The following is a 16725-nucleotide window of genomic DNA, read 5'->3' on the forward strand; positions in this document are numbered from 1 at the left end:
GGGGGGGTGTCGTGGCCGTGGCGGGGGGCTGCCCGCGTCCCGCAGCCCGGCGGCAGCGCGCAGTGAGGCGGCGGCGCCCGAGCGGGCCCGCCCCGCCCCGCGCCGGGTGCCCCGGCGGCGCCCGTGTGTGGACGGGGGCGCGCGGCCGCTGCGGGGGGCGCTGAGGCGCCACGCGCGCGGGGCGGGAGCTGCCCCAAGGGCCGGGCGCGTGCGTCCCCCGGGCACCGCCGTGCCCGCCCCCGGCCCCGCCGGGCAACGGGCGCCGCGCCCTCGCCGCCCTCCCTGAGGGGCAGCCGGGGCCGGCCTGTGCCCCCTGCCGCGGCCCTGTCGCACCCCGGGCGAGGGCGAGCCGAGGAGCGCAGAAACGCCGGCCGGGTGTGAGTAGTTGCGTTTTACCTGCAGCTTTCAGTCAGCTCCCGCCGCTGCGGAGCTGTTGGCAGGGCAGGAGCGGCGCCGGGGCCTGGCTCCGAGGACCGGGAGTGTCACCAGAGGGAGGCCCCCGGGGGTCCCTCAGGCGTGCCTCCTGCTCTCGCCGGGCGTGCTTGTTAGCGCTGGCTAGCGCCTCTCGTTGGTCAGTCGCCCCCGGTTTATTTGCTCTTCCCAAAAACGTTCGCTGACCTTGGAGACGCTGGGGAGTTTACCTGGAGGATGTGTTGTGGCTGTCGCGGAGTGCGCTTTGTTCCCTCTATAGGCTGCGATGCTCTGCACTGTGTTTTCAGTCGTAACCCTGAAGCTCCCCACATTTTCAGGAGATAATGGCAAAGATATCAGAGCTAGCAGAAATGTGCAGGTTTACGTTTGATGCTGAAGCCTTACCATTTGCACCGTCCTCTCATTTTCTTGGAGTATTTTGGCATACAAAATAATCTGCCAGCACTCTCGAAACACGCCTGTTCGGAAGGCATCGTGACTGACAGGAGGGGGATGCGAGTAAGTTCTATTGCAATAAAACGTGTACGCGCATTACATTGTTTGCAGGCGGCTTGTGTATTTCTCTCCCAGGCGCTGTTGTGAGCTGTATGTGCAACAGTTTATTTCTGAAAAGCATTTTCCGTCATGAGGTTTGTACCCGTAGCAGAGGGACAGGCTATGTGCAGGGAAGGCAAGTTTAGTCTGCTACACAAGTGTGCTCCGCTGCCAAGCTTTTCTCACTGCAGCAGCTGATAGGGTGCGGCATCTAGTTCATTCATATCCTCCAACTGCAAGAAGCAGTAGTTTAGACTGCTCTTACCCATGATAAAAGCTACCTGATTTAGCTTTAAAGAAGAGCAAAGTGATTTCTAATAAACTATCACTTAGGGAGGCTGAGTGACATTTTATCCTGAGGAGTCATTTCAGAGAATTTCAAATAAGGCATCAAAGAACTTTAGCCTTTCGAAAGCCGCTTGCCTGCCAACAAACCTCCCAAGTTTGACACTGTATCCTGTCTTTCCCAAGGCTGTTGCAGAATTTGCATCAAATGTTGGCTACAACAAATATAATAGGAAATAAAAGTAGAAACACACTTTTCAGCTACATGCTTTTCCCTACTGGAAGAATAATACAAAGCAGATTGAATTATTAAAAGGTTGAGATTTCATCCCCACCTCTCTGTCAGGCATTTCTCTGATCTTTACTACATGAAGAATAATCGGTAAGCATCAGGGAAGAAAATCTTGTGGAGTCTTGAAACATCCTGACAGGACCTGTACGTTTTGCAGTATGTTGCATTTATATTTCAGGAACCTGAAAAAAAGCGGGGAAAATGCAACATCTGGCAAACAGAAAAAACAGCATCAGAGATGAGTGAATTCAAGGGTAAAATGGTGCGTGTGTGTAATCTAAATTCCCCCAAACCCCTTCTGTCTTGAATTCCTACCTGTAGGTAAGTGGCCAGTGCTGAAAGAGTACCGGTACTGATCCTGTAGATAACATTTTAGGATGGCATGATCTAGAGTAGTGGTTAAGTAGCAGTACAGGTTGCTCAGAGAGGTTGTTTAGTCTCAGTCCGTGGATATTTTCAGAGCCTAACTGGATGAGGCCTGGCACAACCTGATCTGGCTGTGAAGCTGGCTGGCTTTGATGGCCTCCAGAGGATTCCTTCCAGCCTACTTTTTTTCCTGTGGTTCTGTGAATACATGTTCTGTGCCAGGTAGTTCCATGGCTAGTCCTACGACAAAATTAGTGTGTTGAACTTCACTGACTTTGTCTGGCCAGCCTGCATATTACCATCTCACATGATGGCAATCTGAAAGTGTTATTTTCCTAAGACCCAGGAAAGTATTTAAACACATTCTTATCTTTCAACTCAGGCAGCTGCTAAGCTGGTATCCTACAAGACAGTGATTTTCATACATCTACATCTAAGATGTGAAGTAATTGTAGCTGTAGACGGGCAGCTTTGCCTGAGTCAGCAGTGTGTTGGCAAGTTCATAAAAATGATGAAAACAAAGTTGTAGGCAGTACTTTCAAAACATTGTTACTCTGATGTCACCAGCCAAAAAAAACAGGAAGTAGTTTGCCAAAACTCAGTCTGTTCATATTCTTAAGAGGACATCTCCATCTTAAAATCTGTAACACCAGTAAAACCAGCTGCTGCTTTTTTGTGTGTCGTGACAGCTCAGATTAATGAAGCTAAGCCTCAGATCTTGTCTCATTTTTGCACAAGCAGATTTGGAAAGTGAAAATAACCCAGTTCCATGGGCAGCGAACAGCTAAAACTTAATCGTGTGGTATTCATTGCTGTCACTTCTGAGTAACTGAAGCCTCTTCAGTTTAATTTTTTCATATAATACTAACAGATAATTACCGTAGAGGCAAAAAGCACTACCTGTATACCAGTGCCAAAGGACCTAGATTAAGTGATACAATATTCTTTAGAAAGAAGATTCTTTCTGTTTCAAGGGGATGTGTTTCTGCTTATAATGAGCTTCAGTGGCTGTACTGTTCTGCCATGTCATGAAGAAAGCAAGCTGAGAAATAGAGATTTCCCCTACAAAGCAGAAAAACATAGGAAAAATGTTCATTAAAAATTAACATGTTATTTAAAATTAAAAATTATTTACTATTAAATGTTAATTTAAAAGTAACATTTTGGCATCCCTCTTTTCTGACAAGAAACTAAATATGGGCCACTGGTAAAGAAATAGCCAAGAAGGTCTTTTTAGAATAATTTCTAACATTTGTGACAGGTGGTTTCTGTGCTAAAAACCTGCTGTATGTCACTATGGGGGAAGCAATATCTAAGGTACAGCAGAGATCTGCTAATGTTTGCTGAACTTAAATGTTGTCTGCTGCTTTCGAGCCCTAAAATAAAGTTTTAAGTTTTGAGTAGTCTTAAGAATGCAGCAGTAACATTAGACCAGATTTCCATAGGAAAAAAGAAGCCTTGGCTTGCTGCATGTTTGAAGCGTCAGGGACATGGAAAACAAGAGTAGTGGGCTAAATTCTCCGGTTTGATCATGCCTCAAAATGGCTAGAAGAAAGCACTCGAGAATTTTGAGGTACCGGACTCAAGTTCACGGGTTGATAGCCTCTGTGACGCAACTATATCTCTTCGTTCGATGCCTGTGAGAATAATCTGGAGAGAAGACAAGGCACGGTAGAGCAAAATCCTGCTATTTGTGGAGGTGGACAGGCAGAATGACCATAGATTTCCACATACCCTCTCCACTAAGTGGAGAATTGTCAGCTTGATGTCGACATTCACAGTGGTATCGGGGATATGTTATTAGGGTGTATTACATAAAACCCACCTCAATGGTTGTCTTCCAAGAGTAATAATACACAGAAGTCCTATACTCAATTTATTTAGATTGATTTATATGTCTCTAAACTACCCTCACTTTTCGTGGAGAACAGATCCCAACAGCTTTGTTTCTTTACTGATAATTTCCCAGTACGGTTTTTCAAAGTTGCAATCAGAGAATTTCCCTTCTTTTTGTGAAAGTTTATTTCCTTATATTGTATAGATTTTGATATGTACGTGTATATATATGTATATGTATGTATATAAAAAATATTTCCAGATATTTAGTCCAAATCTTATTTTTCCGTTTTGCAGTTTTGCCTCTCATCTGTGGTAATCTTGATTTTATATCCTCAAATCGTAGCTGATTCCTGTCCCGTTTCACCTGATAATACGCGAGTTGGTAAGATTTTGTTCAGCATTCCATTGATAGCATGGGAAGAGTTTCAGCCTGTGGAGAACATAATGAAAAGCAGCATTATGGATGGGGACCAGTCTGTAAGGGGTGGTAATAGTGAAAGACCTACTTAGCATTTAGTAGAAACACTCAAACGATGATACCAGGGTGCTTCCTTTAAGCAAATGGAACAGAACTTTTTGACACTCTACGTTTCTTGGTAGGCTTGCTTCTCTAGTTTCTGTGAGACAGAGAGGATGAAGAATTCTCTGAGATACCAAGAAAATGCAAAGAAAAGAAAGAATGAGTAGAAGCCAGGTGGGCCTTTTAGAAGTCAGCTGAAGAAAGCTATAGGCCATAGAAAAGTTGTATGGAAAGGCCATAGCTGACCTTCATATAGGCAATATTCCAGAAAGAGGCTATCTTTCCCAGAGCTACAGAGGTAGTGGCATGTTTGTCTGGATAAGCTGTTCTTGAAAACCTCTCTAATATCAGGTCATCCAAAAAAGATACTTCCCTGTAATGGCAGACATTGCTTGTGATCTTCCTTAAATATTAGGCTTGATTTATCTGGTGAAATACAAATCATATGGTATTTTGCTGATTGACTGGATACCGAGCAAAACCAAATTCCAAATCAAATACAAGAATAAATGCAGTTTATTATACTACAACACGATACAAAAATAGCATGCAATATGACAAAAGGAAACAGTCCTAGTTATTAATCACAATATGATAAAGGAGCAATAGGAGCGAAGCACCAAATCATTATTGCAAAGCGTTACAGAGACTGAGAAAAGGACACATCACCAGCTACCACCTTAACACCATCCAGGCCCACACTTCGGCTGGGAAGCCCCGCTGCAGCCGGCACCAGGAGTCTCTCAGTAACTGGGAAAGTTCCTACGTGGTGTGTCCACCCGTAGGTGAGGCTGCTGTCCAGTCCTGGAGCTTGCCTGCCTTTACACTCGGTGAAGAACAAAAATAGTTTACACACCTAGTGTATGTAAACTTTTAAGTTTAGGTGAAGTGCAGGCGTGCGCTGTCTCATGGTTGGTAAGCTTCACACACACCAGGGATGTTGGCCAAATGCCCAAGCGAGGTGGAGTTATCGTCATGACACAGCTGCACACAGTATTTACTGTCTGGATGGTCCTGCTCACGTCTTGCTTGTTCAGGGGGCTCAGGACAAACACCACCTGCTCATTAAAGTTGTCTTAGAGCTCCCTGAGCTCACTATCCAGGTTAAACAATTCCTAATTAAAGACAAAGACTTCTTCATAAGCAGTAATCAATTTCATAAATTTTTCACCATGTATGGAAACAACCATTATTATTTTTCTCTTTCGTTTACACAAGTGTAGGACTCCTACAAGTAAGACATGGACTAAGGTCAGACCATTTCAATAAGGTGATAAACTAAACCAGTACATTTCCTGAAAACACTGGCATGTGTTTTTTTCCCATCTAGCCTCCTGCTCTGCTGTATCAAACAGCTGTCTAGCACCGAGTAACAAACTTCCCACACTGATCAGGAGATGTATGTTCTTCATCCAAATGCAAACATCTGTTCAAAACTGGAAAAGGTCCAAGTTTTCTGCTAATATGCCTTAAAAGAAAATAATGAGTGCAAATTAGTAATCAGTTGACTTATATTAACACGTAGAGGAAGGCAGCTGCAATATCCAGCTCATCTTTTTCTTCAAGCTGATGGGTTCTGTTTATCTCACCATGAGCGGAGTGAAAAATGGAATAAAGTTTGCAAACTAGGGTTTACTTTGTGCTTTATTTTGTAATGACTATTTATCTATTTTTACAGTTCTTCCCATTCAGCTTCCGTATTCTAATCCCACGGCTGTACCCAAAAGTGTTTTGAGAATTTGATAGGCCAGGGCAGGGCCTGTTAAGGAAATTCACTTTTATGTGAAGTCATTGCTTCCATCAGAGCATACTGACACGCTGTCGCTCTGCTTTGAGCAGAACCACACTGCTCCTTTTTGAGAGTATCCGCTAGGTGCTATGGAGCATGCTGGCTGGCATAGCTCCTTAGAGGAGGGGGACACTGCTGACCAGCTGAGGGGCAGTGGATGGCTGCTGCAATGGGTAGAGCCACATGGATCATTCCCTGTCGTTTAAAACATAGATCTGTCTGCTCGTGGCTAAAGTGACATGCCCCTGTTTTCCTCTCCAGGAAACAGCTTTCAGACAGTGACTCTTCTTCCTCACCTACCATTTTAAAGCATAAATGATCCGGTGGATTTGCTTTCCAGCTCCAGAGCCAATCACCATGCCAAAGAACTGGCAAAGTGTGCTAACGATGTTTAGGGAAGCCAGGTGAAGAACGTTAACAAGTTAATCTTATGCAAGTAAGCGACAACCGTCTTTATTGTCTTGCTTGAGCCCTGAGGCTTGATCCTCTTCCGTTCAAGTAAATGGAAGAATCCAAGTGACTTTAACGGAAAAGAACTGAGCCCCTTTTGCCCACAATAAACAAAGGATTTTTTTGTGTGCTCTTACCTGAGCTACACGCTAACATGCATGCTGTGTTTCTGTGATTCTGTTACTCAGCGCAGGTCATGTGAAAAACACGTTCTTACTTCTTCCTCTTACAAGAAACAAACATACACAATGGCACCTTTGTAATCAAGATTGTGAAATGAGGGCAGGCAGTTTCAGTAACTGATGGTTTAAGACATTCGTAATACTCTCCCCTGTGTGGATATTGATTTTCCTTTCCAACTCAGGAAACGAAGGTGGGAGTCATCCAGCCAAATATGTCGAGTGAGAGAGAATCTTAGTATAAGTAGGTCTTGCCCTAAAAATGTCTCCATTGTGAGGGGAACCCAGGTCTGTTGCTGCAGATGTCAGTGAAATGAATTCCATTCCGTATGTGGAGATGGGGTAATTACATGCCTGTAGTTATCACTTATAATTTCAGAGTTCCCCTGAAATCTTGAAGAGAGTTTTAGCATATGTCATTACAACTCCAAGCCAAACAGGAGGAAGCTTCATTTTATTTCCCTAGTGTGGATTTTTTTTTTCCTCTTTCAAATCTGCTTAGCCAAACCTAGTACAAATGTTTAATCTCTAGTGCAACTGAAATGTCACTGCAAATAGCACCAGAGTAACTTCCTATCTTCAAAATAACTAGCACCAAGTCACCTGCATTATGTGTTTCTTAGGGGTGCTGCTGCTATGCAAGTTTTCCGGTGCAACCACTTACTCCAAGTTACCAAAAATTAGTATTATTCTATACTACTAACATATGATTGATGTACACTTTCTTCCAGGAACTGACAGTTTACATTTGCTTTATTATTCAGCTGTAATTGTGAGAATAATTATTGGTTAAACAAGATGAAGAGATGCCTAGCCTCCCAACCATCCTCTTCCCCAAAATAATAAACAGAAACGTGACGTTTGCTCCAAACTAATGAAGAATTTGGGGTGGAAGACCACTGTCAAACCATGGGCAGCATCTGGTGGAATATAGTTTGTCTCTTCGACTGCAGTTAAAATGTAAACACCAGAGGATTTAGAAAATCAGGCAAACATTGGTTTGATCAGCTTTCTTAGTAGTGACAAGTAGCTTCTGCAGAGTGTGGTTCATCTCTGACAGAGCAGTCCATTTGGGCCTAACAGTTAATGTTGCTTGACCATCAGTGACTAGTCAAACTTCAAAGGGCTGTAGGCTCAGATGTCAGAGCCAAACAATGCTTTTTTAGTTGTAGGAATGCTACCAGAGGAACAAAATACCTAACTGGTAACCACTGGAACTCAATCGTCCATTGCCTTAGCAACAGGCAGTTGTGCTCAGAAATTACCATGTGCCGTTTTCAAAATTAGCCTACGATGTATTTGAAACTATTACCAGTTATCGACACAAAACCTGCTTTTGTGAGCGCTCTTACGTGTCTTCAGCGCAGGTGGAAACCTCTGCTGCCATTTACAGAAGGGCAGCCGTATGTCTGAACAGTCACTTGCAAGTGCCGGCAGCACGCTGCTCAGGCCGGCTCTGCGCTGGCGAGTACCCTGGCTCAGCAACCGTCTGCCTGCACTCACGGGGCTTCCGTGAAATGGCACAGGTGTAAATTCACGCAAGGAAGAGGAGCGGAATTAGTCACAGCCTAAAAATGGATACTTCCTGACAGCAGATTTAAAATGGGAGGCGGTGCAGTGGTAGCAGGCATAAATGACAGTATTTTCTTAAAAACACGTAACCGAGCTAGTGGGAATACCTTTGCTGTGGCAACTAACAGAACCACCTAGAAGGCACGCAAATACAAGTGAATTGTTAAATGGACAGAGTGTGCCATATAACACACCATGCGGAACATGGCAAAAATGCACATTTTAGCTGAAAGAAAACCTTAAAAAAATATTCTACAAAGCAGATATTGCTGTTAGTGTCTCTGCAGTTTGGAACTTAGAAATCGGGGTGACAGATCTGCCTAGTGAAAGAGAGAGACGGCATCAAAGCCCTTTCAATGCGCACTTTTTTTCCTCAGGCTCTGGATTACTAGACCATGTCAGCTCACTGTCATCCACAGTCAAGCCAAGTTTGATTTTTGAAGTATTCTCTCCTGTTAATAAATTTGGGGACCAACATTTAGCATAAACTACGAGTGAGAGATTTTTGTCCACACCAAGAAAACCAGCCCACATTGTTAAGGTGCTGCAGTGCAATCTTTAGGGCCAAAAAAAAAAAAAAGAAAAAAAAGAAAAAAAAGAAAACCAAACCCACATCAGTCACCAGCCACTGCACGAGCTTCAGCTTGTCTACACAAACTTGTCTGCGGTCTTCAGCCTGTACCGCACGTGCTGCCTGCACTACAGAGGGATGACAGCTCATGAAACATTAGCTGCATAGAGCCTTGGATATATCCTTCTTAGCAGATGAAACTAGGACACTGGGATTTCATTAAAGTTTCTCAACCAAAAAACCCGAGAACTTCTAGAGCTGTGCCCTAGTTTAGTTGTTTCTTTTGGGATGGGTTCTTTGATAGCATTTTAATTTGTAATCTCCGTTTTCCCATGTACGTATAGCTGATCAGATGAAGAATTATGGGAGAAAAGAGAAAGCCGCTCGAGTAGTTCAAGTGGCTAAGACAGCAACCAAAATGACAGCTCCAGCCAGGTGGTTTGTCAGCCCCTCGTGCACCCTCGCAAAGCTCTCGTGTGAAGCGGTCAGAGCTGTCGTAGCTAGCTGTGCCCAGAGCTGCTCCCCGCTCTGCACGTGCCGGGCACAGGGGTCTGACACTGCAGCCAAGATGTCACCGTGAGGGTGTTGCTGGAGGATGCACAGCAGACACTGGAGACCAGCAGGGTTTGCAAACGGTAGCGTGCCCGCGTACAGGCCACGTGCCTGTAGCTCGGCCGAAAAAGCAAGACACTGCTAGTTTAGCAAACCTGGCCCCACCACAGGAGCTTCGTAAATACCGAGGGAGAGGAACCGGAAGGCAGCGGTGGCTCTGGGCTGCTGGGTGCTGTTTGGGGAAGGGGAGCATTAATCGTAATGTTCTGGGCCTGAGGTACCTGAGCTTGGGTGTTATTCTGGGGATGTCTGCCAGCGCTCTTCTGGCCTATTTCGTACCCAGACACGACGGCAGGGCAGCAGAGGGCTGAATTCCGTGGAGCCGAGCACAGCGATGTTAGCTGCTTGACATACCAGACGCAAGAACGGCGCTGCCTATGGAACGAACGTGGTGTATCAGCACGGCCGGCACTTACGTGCAGGATTGCGGTGGTCAGCGGCACCTTCATCAGGGACCCAGAGCGGGCAGGTAGCGCCGGCGGCCCTCACCGGTCCGGGGTGCCGGCCTCCCCCGGGGAGCCCCGGCAGCAGCGTAGGTGCTTCCGTCGGGCAGGGAAGGAAACCCTGCGGGCAGGGGCGGCAGCGGCAGGCGCTCCGCCAGGCGCACCCCGAAGCCCAGCGGCTGTCAGGAGAAGCGGGGTCCCGCCACCCGGAGCCGCCGCCGGGAGAGCAGCGAGAGAGCATTTGCGGCGGGTGCCGCGCCGCCGCCGCGGGCCGGTAAAAGGGGATGGCCTGAGAGTGAGCCCCGTTCTGTTGGTGCGCCTGCGCACTACCTGCGTGTCTGTGGCCGTGACGAGAGCCCGCCCCGCGCTCACCCGCTCGGCCCGGGGGCGTCTCGGCGGGAGTGCGTGAGGCCGGGGCGGGCGGGGGCGCGGGTAGCGCCCGGCACTCTCTGCCGGCGGTCCGGGGACTTTCCCCTAGGCGGGCGCGGGGCCCGTGAGGAACCGTGTCCTCCGTGCGTGGCCTAGCGAGCAGGTCTTCAGAGCATCCCGCCCTGCTCCCGGGGCCGCTCCGCCTTATACGGCACGGCAGCCGGGAGCGCCTGCCGGCCAGGGCGAGGCGTGCTGCCGCCCCGCCCCGCTCTCCGCTGGCCCCCGCAGGCGCTGCACAGCCCGGCAGCCGGCGGGCCGTCCCCGGCGGAGCCCCACGGGCACGGGTGGCCGCGACCCGTACCCCACCGCGGCGCGGCCCCGCCCCGCGACAGCATTAAGCAAATTGAGGGCCGAGGCCCCGCCCCCGCGGCGGCAGCACGAGCGGCTGCTGGGCGCGCAGCCACGCCCCCCGCCGCGCCCCGGCCGCGCCTGCGCGGAGCCCGGCAGCCGGCGCCCTCTAGCGCCGCCGTGCGGCCAGCGCCCCCCGCGCGGCGGAACCCCCGAGCTTCTGCCCGTAGCCCCCCGAATCGGTACGGACCCGGCCTCCCGCAGCACCGGCAGGACGTGCTTCGGCTGCTGTAGCAGCCCTCAGAGGAGACGGGAGCCACGGCCGGCGCCTGCAGTCCCCAGCACTCCCGCAGGGACCGGGGCCAGCCAGCTTTTGTTTCGGTTGGTTTCACGGACCCCCCGGGGCAGCTCTGCACACCCGCGGTGTCAGCGCGTTCGTTCTAGCCGGTCCTCACCAGCCGCGCCGGGCGATTCAAGACCAGCATCCCACCGGCTGGAGACCACGATGGCGCCTGGAAGGGAAACCCAGGGGTTTTAGAGCTGACAGGACTATGCAAACCCTTCTTGCCACAGCCGGTTCTTTGAAAAATCTTCATTTCTTCCTCTAGAGTTAATCAAATGTTAATAAACTCTCATTCAAATACTTAATGCTCACTTGCTTCTACGGCAGATTCTGCTTGTTGAGCTGCTTCCATGCAGAATGTGAAATAAAAATAACACACTTCAACTTTCAGTTTATATTAAGAGTAGCTATAGACTCGTCCTTTAATGAATCACAACCAAACATCAAAGAGGAATAACATTCAAAAATTTTTTAATAAAGTAAGCTAAAGTCAGGACTTAAAAAAAAGGCATCTAGCACCTCAGCCTTTTAACAGTTACCCCCCACACACACACCGCGAGGTCGGTCAACACCACAAACTTCGCTTTACAGACGGGAAACACAGGGTTTCACAGGGCAACACAGGCTGCCGTTCTCAACCGGAGACCTGGAGATGCCCAAACAGCCAGCTAGAAAACACTGTACTTCAGCGGGCACAGGACACAACTCCTGCTCCACAAAAACAGTCATTCTGTGTCTCCACCTGAACGAGGTGAGGATTTAAAAACAGATCTCAACGCTTCCTGGCACAAACACCACGACTCCTAAGTACAGCACAAAACTTGCTCTGCACTAGAAGCACGCACCAGTTCCTACGTGGCGAAAGACGCAATGTAATGAATGTGTTGCGTTCCGAACATCAGGCGGTGCTCCAGAAACACCGAGGGGAAAACTCCTGAGAAACCCAACCAGAGCGAAGGGCGGGCGACCGAGGGCGCAGAAGCACAGGGGTCAGATGGAGGAAGCTCTCAACCAGCCATCGGGAAGCACGAGCACCTTGCCGGCTTTCAGGTGCTACAGACTGGACAGCCACTGCTGTTCAAAATCTCGTGGGTACAGTGTAACACCAGCATTGTGGTTTAAAGTCCCAAAATCACACACAAAAAAAAATCTGAAGTCTTTTAAGTGGACGTACATACTACCGAGACCCCAGGAATTCCTATTCGCTCCTGTAGTACTCGATCAATGGATCTGTCAGGTGTAAGGTTGCCACAAAATGATGCTAACTACTGTAATTGGACAAGAAAAAGTCAAAATAGCACTGAAGACATTATGGTTTACAGTTACATGTCATTATCCAATAATATCAAAACATGCAGTTTGTGCAGGTATTTCAGTAACATTGAAAATAAATGTTATTTATTTTCAATGTTACTTTATATATTATTGAAGCAAAGAACCACTTTCTTTGCTTCAAACCATTCTGTACATCATGTAAAAACGTAGCAAAGGAAGGGCTCCGTCAGTGTGAATGCTTCACAATACACTCGCTGTCTCTAGCAGACAGCAGCATCTTCACTTTGCTTATCTTGGTGGTACAAAAGCAGAAAGATATTCCATAGGTCCACTCTATTGGTTTTACAGTATCTCAGCTATGCATCCAAAGAAAAAAAATCTCATCCTTGTGGGAGTACGCCTTGAAGCCACTCAAAGTAAAGCTTTTCTTAAAGTATCGCAAAGTTATTGAAATGGCTACAGTATTTAATAATCAAACTCAAAGTATTATAAAAGCATATCCCAGAGGTTTTGTTTCAGTAGCAGTCAAAATATGCTTAGTATAGAAATCCATATTTATTTGGAAAAAAAACGTAAATTATATTTCACAATATAAATTAGAACTGCTTACAGAGTTTTGGTGGCTGAAGTAGCTGTGACTGGACTGCTAACTGGTAATTTGACAGTGTAACGATAAATGGGATCTAACCTGCTAGTACGTTAAATGGGATCAGGGTGTCATTTATATTGCGAGCATTAGGTAAACATCCCATAAAAATAGTCAACCAACTATGTACTCTCCTAGTATGAAGAACAGCGAACGTTATGAACAAGCCTGAAACAGATGATTCAACTTTTTGATTGAAATTCTTAAAACAACTTTCAATCGTTCAAGTATTATGGTCCCTATATACATACTTCTATGTGGCTAAAAAAGACGTTACGGTAGACAACTGAGCACACTGCCATCAAATCGTAAGAATTACAAAATTGTCAGGTTTTAAACAGCAAGTTGTACCTTAATCGTTTAATTAAAAATAGAAGAATTAGGTAGACTATTTTGCAAATAAAACAGCACACTGGTGTGCTATATATTAAGGCATACCTTTAAATGCGCACTTGTTGTCTCTAACAAGTTTTATACAATTGCTACCAAGTGAAAAGACTATCATTGTCTTGCAAAACTGAGAAAGAAATACAAAATATCTGGAAGCCTACGTTTTTGAAGTACAAAACGAACCTTCAGTCCTTGTGTTGAACTACTACTATACAGGTACAAACTGCTATTCTCCCCTACAAGATCTCACGAGGATTTCTTAAAGCTGGAGGTAAATTTGAAGGTTTTGATTCTTCATCCAGAAGTACCAAATCTTCAATTTCACTACCTTTGTATTTTCTTTTGCATATCTTCACAATAACTTTCTTCTTGAGGAATAACTTCAAAGCTTCTCTTGAAGCAACCGCTTTGGCATTTTCCATACTTTTACCACAGCCAGTACCCAAGTAGACAGACTTGCACCTCAGTTCACAAACTATATTTTCTAGAGAGCTCTTATTTTGAGGCAAGTCTGCAAGTTCCTTCAGGGGAACAAAAGCAACATCTAACGTAGCTTTTACAGACTGAATAGATGAGTTTAGAAGTTCTGCGTGGTTTACGTTAGGACTGAAGCCTCCAACAGCAACCAGCTTCCAGGCTACAGCTTTGTACAGTCTGTTGAAAAAAGGCTGCCTTTCCTTCGCATCTTCACTGGTCAACGGCTTGCACAAAGCCTTAGCGGGGCTTTCACCTGCCTGCGAGCCACTCTTGGAAGCCTGCTGCAGTGAACCTGCCTGCGTGCCGCTCTTGGAGGCCAGCAGGGAAGCACCTGCCTGAGCTCCACCCCGGGAGGCCAGTGACGAGGGACCTTGCTGAGCGCCGCTCCGAGCAGCCAGCAGTGAAGCAGCCACCTGAGCGCTGCTCTTGGAAGTCAGCAGTGAGGAGCCCTGCTGAGCACCACTCCGAGCGGCCAGCAATGATGCAGCCACCTCGGCACTGCTCTTGGAGGCCAGGAGTGAGGAGCCTGCCTTAGCAGTGCCCTTGGAGGCCAGCAGCAGCGAGGCGCCCGTCTGAGTGCCGCTCTTGGGGGCCAGAAGCAGCGAGCTGCCTGCCTGAGCGCTGCTCTTGGATGCTGATGCTGGGGCACCGGCTTGTGTTTTGGAAGACACCAAGGTAGTGCTTGTTTGCGGGGTGCTCTTGGTGGTCGGCGGCACCGTCGCTGCCTGCGGGGTGCTCTTGGTGGTCGGTGGCACCGTCGCTGCCGCTGCCTGCGGGGCACTCTTGGCAGCTGCTGGCACCGCCTCTGCCAACGGGGTGCCCTTGGCAGCTGGTGGCACTGCACTTACTGTAGTTTTCTTTTCAGGGGATGGCACGTTTTCAGATTTGCTTTCCTTAGGTGGATTTGAGCAAGGCTTCTCTCCTGACTCTTTTTCAGATGAAGATGGGGTTTGTTCAGTCATACTTTCAGCATTAGCAGATTTTTGTTCTGTTTCTACGTCTGATGCGGTGACCATTTCTTGATTTGAACTGCAAGCTGACTGGGAGCCTTCTGGATCTTTGCTAGTATCTTTTCCCTGCTTTTTTGGCGATGCCCGCTCTGTTTCCTTCAGGGCTTCTACCTTGGTTGTTTTCACATCCTTTTCAGTATCCTTACAATCTTTGCTTTTCTCAACAGCTCGCTTCTTGGAGGGCTCCTCTACCCCTTCTGCAAAACAAGTAAAGTGTGTTATTTTCTTTAATTTCTACGCTATGAAATATCCATCTAGAGACAATTTATCTGTTTTCTAAAACTTCTAGCAATAACCTCTGTGAATTCAAAAAGTAGGTACTAGGAATAGACGTGGAACTGTAATTGCAAGTATTAACCTACTGTTTCAGGAAATTTTAGTATTTTTTGGCAATAGACCAAAAATACTCAGGTGCAAGATTTCAGGTTTTGGTTTGGGAGCCATAATGCATTTCTATTCTTGAAGTCCAAACCAAAAATTACCAGAGTACATTAAACAGGCTATCTGAGCTGACGGAAAAACCCCAACCAGCCAAACCAACAAAAAAGCGTACTTTGTCAACTAACATCATAAACACATCCTTTAAAACCCCACTTTAAGAATTTCTTTAAGCAACTAAGTTTCCCACAAAGCAACAACACCTGACTGGCGCTTAAAGGCAGAGTAGTTAAGAACGAGTTTAAGCTGGAGTACAACAGCAGACGTTGCGTTAAATAAATAATCAGCTTAAAGGGCGCCAGTTGTAGCAGTTCAAAACAAGAGCTCCACGTCACCAGCGGAACGTGTACGCATTACATCTCTTTGACAGGTATTATTTGAGGGGGAAACAGCACAGAGAGGGGAAACGGTTAAGAAGGAGCTTGAAAAGTAAATTATTTCGACTAGTTTCTAAGCCCGAGGTAAACGGCGAACATGAAAAAACAAGCATTTTCTAGACTCCTATGTATTGTCACAGCTATGATCTGCTAACCATTGCTACTTGATATGCCTCTTTTCTTCACCTTGGCAACCAGTTCATCTCTCGTGGTGCGGACGGGCGCGCCGGTCACCTGGATGCCATCGGCCATTTCCAGCGCCTTCTCCATGACCTGCGGCGGGTACCTGGAGGGGCGACAAGGGGAGAGCAGGGGAGGGGAGGGCAGGCACGTCAGGCGGGCCCCGCCGCCCCCGCCGCCGCCGCGGGCCCGCCGCCCGGCCGCACTCACCGGCAGCCCAGGAAGACGTGGTTGGCCCACACCATGGAGAGGGACACCAGGCGCTGGAGCTCGGCGCTGCCCGCCGCCGGCGGCGCCCCCACGTTGCGCAGCAGGAACTCCCGCCGGTGCCGCCAGTGGTGCTCGGGCTCGCAGGCCCCGCGCAGCGCCTCCGCCCACGCCACCTCCTCCGCCGTCCGCCCCAGGGGCTCGGCCGCCGCCTTGCCCGCCGCCATGGCCGCCGCCGCCGCTCCGCGCGCGGGGCCCGCCTCCGCCCCCCGCAACGGAAACGGCCGCGCCGGGGCTTCCGGCCGCGCGGGATGACCTCACAGCCGGCGCGCGCGGCAGCCGCCGGCCGCTGCCCCAGGCTGCTTTGCGGCGCGCGCGCCGCCGACGGCCCGAGGGGGGGCCGCGCCCGCCCCGCCCCGCCCCGCCCCAGCCCTGGCGGTCCCTAACGGTCCCTAACGGTCCCTGGCGGGAGGCGGGAGGCGGGAGGGGAGCGGGGCCCGCTGGCGGTGGGTGAGGGAGGGCGGCAGACGCCGCCCCCGGGACGCCCCGCCTGCCGGGCTCGCCTGGGCGCGCTCCCGCGGCGGCGCGTCCCTGCGGCCGCGGGTGGCCTCGGCGCTTCCCGCCTTTTTCCTTGTGTCCGCGCTGCGGGTGAAGCGTGAGGCGCGCCGTGCCCGGCGTGTCGCCCACAGGTGGTTGCGTTCGGGCTCAGGCTGAGGGGAGTGTGAGCTCCCCGCCGCCCGCCCTCCCCTCCTGCCCTCACGTCTGGGGGTGCTAGGGGAAG

The 16725-nt window shown here is 48.8% G+C and overlaps 1 protein-coding gene and 1 long non-coding RNA gene across 2 annotated transcripts; one reads left to right on the forward strand and one right to left on the reverse strand.

Moving 5' to 3' along the window:
• The first annotated feature begins 396 nt into the window (after window positions 1–396).
• On the forward strand, window positions 397–3982 carry LOC130143614 (uncharacterized). The gene is made up of 2 exons (XR_008819809.1): window positions 397–930; window positions 1722–3982. It is a non-coding gene; the product is annotated as an uncharacterized LOC130143614 (long non-coding RNA).
• On the reverse strand, window positions 3773–16249 carry CDKN2AIP (CDKN2A interacting protein). Its single transcript, XM_056326365.1, has 4 exons — window positions 15948–16249; window positions 15713–15843; window positions 9858–14939; window positions 3773–4178 (listed from the first exon to the last, which is right to left on the reverse strand). Exons 1-3 carry the CDS (start codon window positions 16169–16171, stop codon window positions 13492–13494), a joined length of 1803 nt encoding a protein of 600 aa, XP_056182340.1. The 5' UTR covers window positions 16172–16249; the 3' UTR covers window positions 3773–4178; window positions 9858–13491.
• Between the last annotated feature and the right edge of the window lie 476 nt (window positions 16250–16725).

This window comes from Falco biarmicus, chromosome 1 (genome assembly GCF_023638135.1).
Source record: "Falco biarmicus isolate bFalBia1 chromosome 1, bFalBia1.pri, whole genome shotgun sequence".
NCBI lineage: Eukaryota > Metazoa > Chordata > Aves > Falconiformes > Falconidae > Falco > Falco biarmicus.

What these genes read in the sequence shown, in the direction of transcription:
- CDKN2AIP (XM_056326365.1), bottom strand. Translation starts at nt 16,171, where the DNA reads ATGGCGGCGGGCAAGGCGGCGGCCGAGCCCCTGGGGCGGACGGCGGAG. An exon ending in CACGTCTTCCTGGGCTGCCG is followed by an intron (nt 15,844 to 15,947) that starts GTGAGTGCGGCC and finishes TCGCCCCTCCAG; the next exon opens with GTACCCGCCGCAGGTCATGG. An exon ending in AGGCATATCAAGTAGCAATG is followed by an intron (nt 14,940 to 15,712) that starts GTTAGCAGATCA and finishes CTTGTTTTGCAG; the next exon opens with AAGGGGTAGAGGAGCCCTCC.